The sequence below is a fragment of the Amblyomma americanum genome, chromosome 4 (assembly GCF_052857255.1).
Source record: "Amblyomma americanum isolate KBUSLIRL-KWMA chromosome 4, ASM5285725v1, whole genome shotgun sequence".
Classification (NCBI taxonomy): domain Eukaryota; kingdom Metazoa; phylum Arthropoda; class Arachnida; order Ixodida; family Ixodidae; genus Amblyomma; species Amblyomma americanum.
The window spans coordinates 190,117,391-190,125,213 of NC_135500.1; the positions used below are offsets into that span (position 1 = coordinate 190,117,391).

At 47.4% G+C, this 7,823-nt stretch overlaps 1 protein-coding gene across 1 annotated transcript in view; it reads right to left on the reverse strand.

The window, feature by feature from the left end:
* Positions 1–7,137, reverse strand: part of LOC144130495 (uncharacterized) — a 222,340-nt gene extending 215,203 nt beyond the window's left edge. Inside the window, exon 1 of the mRNA XM_077664410.1 lies at positions 6,841–7,137. Coding sequence (XP_077520536.1) covers positions 6,841–6,915 — 75 coding nt within the window. The 5' untranslated portion in view covers positions 6,916–7,137. The remainder of the gene's footprint in view (positions 1–6,840) is intronic.
* Between the last annotated feature and the right edge of the window lie 686 nt (positions 7,138–7,823).

Genomic DNA, 7,823 nt, shown 5'->3' on the forward strand with positions numbered 1-7,823 from the left:
CATCCCTGGTGTATGCGCGCTAGACCGAAATCTCATACACTATATACCGCGAATTGTCTGTAACGCGAAAACTTTTGTGAAATGCACGGAAAGTAAATTCGCTGGCTTTTTTTTTTTCAAAAAGTTTTTCCTAATCCAATAGAAGGGAAGAACGCAGTCTTTTGTAACGGAGCGTGTGTAGCAACGGGTGCTGCGTTTTTCGGCGACGGACATCATCTTTCCACATTGGCTGACAGCTCAGAGATTGCAGCTAGGAGCGTCAGACACGACGACGCTTGTGAAGCCGCGAGCACTGTTTCATGAAACATGTATGCGCCCTGAGGCGAGCCCTCGGGTGGCGCTAGAATCCAATGCGCTGGCGGCAGAGCTCGTGTGAGCGGTAATGGAGACGAGGGAGTTGCGATACTCCGACAACAAATCTCGACTTCGAAAGCGACGCCACTCGAACCGGGCAAGGATATTCATTCGTGTCTTGCTCGGCAAACAGTTGTGGCGACACCGGCCTTAAAAGAACCGGTATTTCGGGACACCAAGGAGCTGGAGCCCTAACATCTATTTCGAAGAATCACAAGCGTGAGGAATTGGAATTTTTTACTTAGAATATATGGTGTTTTTTTTTTCTTTCTACACCCTGATGAGATTCTATTTTTGGTTTAACTTTGTTGTCAGATTCTACCTATTGGCTCCGTGAATAAGGTGGCCGTTGTATCGGGAATCGGTGGCTTTAGAATTGCTTGGATATCCGCTTCTCCTATGGTAACGGATGTATTATTAAAGAGAGGACTTGAAAAACGAAGTACAATAAAATTAAGAAGACTCCTGCTGCGCGATATAATTCTTCGCAGAAAGTAATACCGCATGGCTGTGTCACCGTTTGTGACATTTTTGCAAGCAAATTAAGCCTGGGACAATATTTTGAATCGATTCTTTTGCTTATTGATTCTACTACCCTTCTAGCACCGGTAGAGGAGATTTGTGGCATGAACGCTGATAGATGGCAAGTAGGGGAGTATGGGAAGATAGTCTACATGTGGCATAACGTGACAATTTATTGCTTCGCGAACCCCAAACTTTTAAAGGCATTATCATAATAACTTGATATTTAGCTGACATTATACGCCCAAGTCCTCTACAACTGAGCTTAATGGCGACCAGTTTGGCTTTCCCTAAACAGAGAAAAGAAATATAATTCATTAGAAAAGCTTTTTGGGCTTGTTGGTAGTACATACAAGGTTGGAAGTTTGTGCTCGTGGTGTTCTTTCTGTTCTTTTTTGTCCTCGCTTTTGTTTGCGCTATAGTGTTCTGAAGAGAAAAGAAACTTGACGAGACACTTAAGCTCCACTTTAAGGCTATGACGTGAGGGCGTTAATGGGTCCCTTCAGCGGCTGGGGTATTCTTTGAATATCACTTCCAATCGTTTCTCTGCCTACATGCCCATATAAAGGGAATCAGTCATTCTCTACCTTCATAAATGGCGCGTAGTTCTCACGTCACTCCTGGCGCAGTGGTGCAGAGGTTAAGCGATGCGCCACTGCCACGGCACGTTGATATTTCAAATACAGCCACCGGTGGGACTTGTGGGACCAAGGCTGCTTTTCGCGAGCAACCTCTCGTGCCCAATCTTTAATTTGACTGTCACCTGCCACGGAGCGCAGCTTGCTAACAATTCATTGGGCAGGTAGCCACCCATCCCGGTGGGTAGGCTGTGATGTTCTCATCAGGTCACGTGACCTAGGTGGCAGGTGTACTACCTGCTCTTAGAACGGGCGCCTTAAAGCTATCGCGTTAAAATTGCGAACCGAGCCTTGGTGAACGACAAATCGGTCGCAAAGGTGCAAAATTCTGCACGCCAAATTTTTCACAGCTATGCAGCTCGGTCTACCAGGCGTCATAAATTAACGTAATTGTTTAGATATTGCACATGGTTATTTGCTTTATCTCGCGCAAAGTTTAGGAATTCTGGCCCCTCGGATTCTTAAATTATTTTAGCAGCCGGCTACACATACGACAGATCGCGACATTCTCGTGTTCTTAAGGGACTAAAGTAAATATAATGATTTTATTGCTTGCTCTGAGCTTCATTCCTTTTATTCACGCTCTCTAGGATAGTTTGAGCGCACAAGAGGAAAGAACACTCAATGCCGACTGGAGCGCAGAAGACACGAGGAAAGCGCTGGAGAGACGCAAAGAAGTGGTGGCATCATCAAACGTTTTGGATTTGCAAAACGCGCCCACCACAGAACAGGCTAGAAAGCGGGAGAATGTGAAAGGTGGGAACTGCATGAAAAGCTTTGCGAACCTCAGCTCGCACTGCGTCCAACGGGCAGAAACAGCTACTTGTACAAAACGCCCTAACAGTGGAGGAAGGTCTGTTCGATCTGAGCTAGAATTCCATTCAAAACCTCGTGTTCGCGTGTTACGAATCGAAATAAATCGCACATCAATTCAACAAGATTTGGCCAAAGAGGAGCACTCTGACCATACAACGGAAAAACTTAGAACGAAGAAAGCAAATTAAAAAAACGGATCGACGCTACCTCCTGTGCAAGTACTCCTTCTCTTCCATCGATTCATATATCGCGGAATAGGATCACGCTACTACTAGCGCAGTGGCGCAGCGGTTAAGCAATGCGCCACTGCCCCGGCAAGTGCCTCTTTTAGCACAGCCACCGGTGGACCTTGTGAGACCCAGGTTGCTCTACCCGACCTCCCGTAGGGCTCCCTTTTGCGAAGATAGTTGCTCGGGATGCTGTCTGTCTCTCCAGCAATGAGCAGATGCGCAGCTCTACAATGGGAAGGTGGCAAGGGCATCGGATTTATATGAATATATTTCAATTCCACCTGCCATAGTGGGCAGGTGCGCCACACACAGAGGGCAGGTTTCCACATGCCCCCCGTGGCAGGTGGGCCACCTGCTTTTTCGTGACACGGACGGACGGACGCCAGCTTTTCTCGTCATTATCATCATCACCATAAGCCTGACTACGCCCTCTGCAGGGCAAAAGCCTCTCCAATGTCTCTCCAATTAACCCTGTTCCTTGCCAGCTGCGGCCACCGTATCCCCGAAAACTTTTTAATCTCATCTGCCCAGCTAACTTTATGTCGCCCCCTGCTACACTTGCCTTCTCTTGGAATCCACTTCGTTACCCTTAAGGACCAGCGGTTATCTTGCCTTAGCATTGCATGCCCTGCTGAAGCCCACTTCTTCCTCTTGATTTCGACTACGATGTCATTAACCTGCGTTTGTTCCCTCACCCACTCTGCCCGCCTACGGTCTCTTAACGTTACACCTATCATTTTTCTTTCCATAGCTCGCTGCGTTGTCCTTAATTTGTGCTGAACCCTTTCCGTTAGCTTCCAAGTTTTTTCCCCGTAGGTGAGTACCGGTAAGATACAGCTGTTGTATACTTTTCTTTTGAGGGGCATTGGTGAACTGCCAGTCATGACCTGAGGGAATCTGCCATATGCGCTCCATCCCATTCTTATTCTTCTAGTTATTTCCAGGGTAGACGCATAGCCCTCAGCTGCAGAACTTCATATAGGTGATAGTAAGCGGCGGAAGGAATCAGTGCAGGGTTCAGCCAGGGTACGGTGCCTGTCAATCAATAAGGGTCTCAAATATTGTCTAGACTTCTATGCAGCCAACTTCTTGCGCATTAATTGCAAAGATGTGCTTAATCTTGATTTTGGAAGAGCTCATCAATTTGTCCCTGCGCGGTGGGTCAAAATGCGACATTTTGAAGTTTTGAATTTCCATAACCTTTGCTGTGTTCCTCTTGGCTTGTCTTTTCCCATTTGGCTTGTGTAATATAGCCAGTGATGAAACGAAATGTAAGTTACTGGACGAGCCATTGTAATCAAGATATTTACTAGTACAGAAATTCTAGGTAAGGGTCACTCTGAAAGGGAAGCAAGACGGTTCTCCACGAAAGAATGCGAGATGCTTTCCTGCTCAATGTTGCTCGGTCAGGGTCCATGGCTGCGGATTATTAACTTTCGTCGGATATTGGCAAACCGTGTTAGGCAGCACTTAATTCTGGCTAAAGTCGATTTTGAATTGTCACCCCTGCATGTCAACATCAACATCATCACTAGCCTGGCTACGTCCACTGCAAAACTCCTTTCACATATCTCTCTAAGCCGGCCTTGTGCCAGCTTCGGCCACCTTATCCCTGCAAACTTTCCTAGTCTAATTCGCCTCCATAACTTTCTGTCGCGTTCTGCTACGCTTGGCTTCTCTTGGAATGCAGTCAGCAGTGCAGTTCGAGGAACTAGCGGATATTAAATGAGATGTCATAACTACTATGTTTGTGTCTTACCTCCAAGGTGTCCTTGCTAGCTGTCAGATGTGTATTTTCGGGGTGCAGGTCTCGTCACGAAACGTATGAGTCTCCTTTCGAGTTTCCTCGAGGATGTAATTCACGTTACGCAATTGTGTTCGTAATAAACGAAATTCGGTTGAGTCATTGGCCTCACTGGCCGCCTAGGTATATCCACTGGGTGACTCAGATTTCTCCGGATTCTTTTCAGTAGACACAATCCATTGCCCTCCTCGTCAGATTCCACCTAATTTTCACGTCTCGCCTTTCTGCCTTCTCTTTGTTCTGGTGGATTTTTTCTGATATTCACTCAGTCACTCCTCTGTTAACTTGCCCCGTGGTAGGGCCAAGAGTATAATAGCCTCTTTGTTACCCTTAATATAATTTGATAATATAGATAAGATCAGATAAGATAGATCCTTATCCAATAGCTGTGAGCACCAGCACTACCGATGTGCCCGCCGTGTATTTCAATTCAGAGAGAAAAAAAAAACAGTGTGGCCGGCGCCTCTAGCCTTCTGTTGCTCATAATTTCTTTCCAGTAATAACTGTGCGTGGGAGTTTTATGTCGACAATGCTGTCGGAAAATATCGCGTGCTAGCAGTTACCAATATTAATATTATCCGGGAAGGCCTGAACCATGAGCAGCACATGAAGGCTAGAGAGCGTCAATGAAACTGCATTAAAACCATGTATACATGTATAATTACTCTCTGATAAACTTTTGGGCCGTAGCTCGTACCTGTAAAAACGTGTACTTGGCGCTCTGCTACGGTCCTCGCTACTAATCAATGCTGAAAAAGATTAGTGTGTTGCGTGTCCCGCAGTAGTGAAGAAAGCGGTACGAATTCATGCAATCGAGATCTGGCGTGCCCTGCACCGAAGTTGCGCAGCCGTTGCTTCCTTAATGAACAGTCTGGCAGCGATGTTTCATCCCACGAAACGCTTTTCTTGCCTCTTTTGTTGCCTATCTCTATTAAGTGCGGCCGTAGTTAAGCCGTATATGCGCTGCATGTGGCAGCTGCGCAAGATGAGTTGGCCCTTCCGCAAGAAATGTCGGTTTTCGTTCTTTTTTACTTGGCCCCGCGCTGGTTTTAACAAGGCGAAGAAACTTTCGCAATTACAACTATAGTAAAGCACAGCATTTCTTGATGGAAATAGGGCGGAGTTCAACTGAGGCATGACGCACAAGTTTGAGCAATGCGTAGACACGTAATTGCTTGGCAGGGCATGCGCCGTGGGCTGGGTTGACGAATTTCGCGGCGAGAGCAGGATTCTGCGTACCTTAATACCCGAAAGTGGAACTACTTCAAGACCCTCGGTAGATTATTCATTTCACAGGGAAAGAATGCCAACAGGACACGCTTGATTTGAAGCCAGTACCTTCCTGTGCTGACTTGTATCTGTGAGGGACTGCACAGCTCAGGGTGACGTGTCGCTTCAGGAGCGACGTTTAACTCTAAGCGAGCAAGAAACCAGCCTGTTCTCTAGGCTTCCGCTTACAATTCGAGCAACCGCGTATTTATAACTAAAACAGCAGCCCTTTTCGCAGCATTCAACACACACACAAAAAATGGCCGCTTTGTGTAGTCAAACATCCCACACGTGTGGTATTATTTCTAACGAAACATAACACTTTGTCTCGTTTAAAACCAGTTGTGCACACTTGACTGAAAGTAAAGCTAAGCTAATGTTGCCCGGCCAGTCATACAGTCTTGACCGCAACCCCGCCACGATAGATTTCTATCGTCGCAATTTCATGCAGACGGAGTACGAAAACGTCCGCGCAGTAATATTTTGGACCCCGATTTAAAAACCTGTCATGATTGAAATCAATCAGAGCCATCCACTAGAGTCATCAGAGCCGTCATAATGCGAGTATAGCCGTGGCGCGTAAACTAAAAAGTCATCAATAATTAGCGACCAAAGAAAAGAAAAAGAAAGCTTCGCGTATTCGAGATTATGCTAACTATCTTGCCCAATGTCTAAGACATACACCGAGGATCGTCACCTGGGATTTCCGCATCAAGATGACCTACCAGGGCTGTTAGCAAAAAGAATGCCAGACCGCGGGCTCTCGAAACAGCAAGATATTTCACTCTCTTTTAAAGGAGTTCTTTCGGACAAAGAAGTACATTTCTCAGTTGCAAAAGCCCGGTAAACTATTCCGGCTGCCTTAACGTACAAATAGCCAGAAAAGAAACTCCCTAACGACTGTGTCAAATTCGGTAAAGCTCAAGCAATTATTATTCGCAGAATACGATTAGAGACCAAATGCCGCCTTCAGAGAACGGTGCGCACGGACCGCACTTTCCTGACGGCACGGCTTTCTTCGGAAAGCATGCGCCTCGGGTCTCTGAATCACGATGCGTAACGACCTTTAAGTTTTCCGTTGTGACACCTGCAGTCCCACCACAACGTGAGTGCTTCTACTTCTAACGCGACAACAGTGAAATCGCATAGTATCCAGAAAATCGTTTTTTTTTTTGCACAAGATTGCCATGTAGGATGCACCACTCACCAAAGTGTAGATGCCACACGCCACGCTTCCGCTGCGCAACGTCTTCCAACAGCAGCATGATTTGAGAATAGCCATCGTCCAAAGTGCGTCGAGCGGTCCAGGAAGCACTGTCAGAACGAACGGATCAACTACTTTTCCAATCACAGTCACCCTTCAGAGCCCCAGGCTTCGCACAACCACCGGCGACAGGCGCGCAGCATGCTTGGGCCCGAGTCGCGTTCGTTGACAAGCGCGGCGATCGAGCGAGGCGGCGAGCTCGTGGCAGCGACTGTCCGGCGGTGCAGAGTCAACTCCACTGAGCTCAAACTCCGAGTGCACGTGAGCCCCCTCCCCCCCACTCTCCTCCTCGCTAGCCCACCAAATCGACGGAAAGAAAATAGGGAGAAACGAGAGGGAGGAGAGGAACCATCCCTCCACTTTCATTCCCCTTCCACCTCGTCCTCATCTGCGCATGCGCAGCGCTCTTCTGCCCACTGGTGGCGCCACGAAGCGGAACGGGGGAAGCCGCCACCACTATGGGGAGCGAAGGATGCAGAATTCCCCAACTCCCTCAACCGCTCTCCTGTCTCACATCTTTCTCACCTATTCCTTTTTTCCCGCTTCATTCCTTTTTCTTTCCACCACTTGCCTGCTTATCTTCCCATCCGCTGGCTCTGGTTCTTGCGTTTCTGCTTCTCTTTGTCATATAGTTTCAGTGACCCACGTGCTGTAAACAGAGAAAGTTATCACAAAGTTCTTTTTCAGTGAGCTCCGATCCTTCATTTCTCCCTTAGCTTGTTTTTGTTCGGCGAAAGTAGAGCGATGTTGTCCCGAATTTGAACGTCGTCGAGATGAGGCCAAAATTACATTACGGAAAAATAGGTATCCGCACGGTACTCAGCGGTGTGTTACGACCGACAGGTCCTTGGAGGAACCACTTTACACTCTTTGAAGGCTCTTGGCAGTCGGTGCTCGCTTTCGAGGGGCACGAAAAGGTGGAGCAG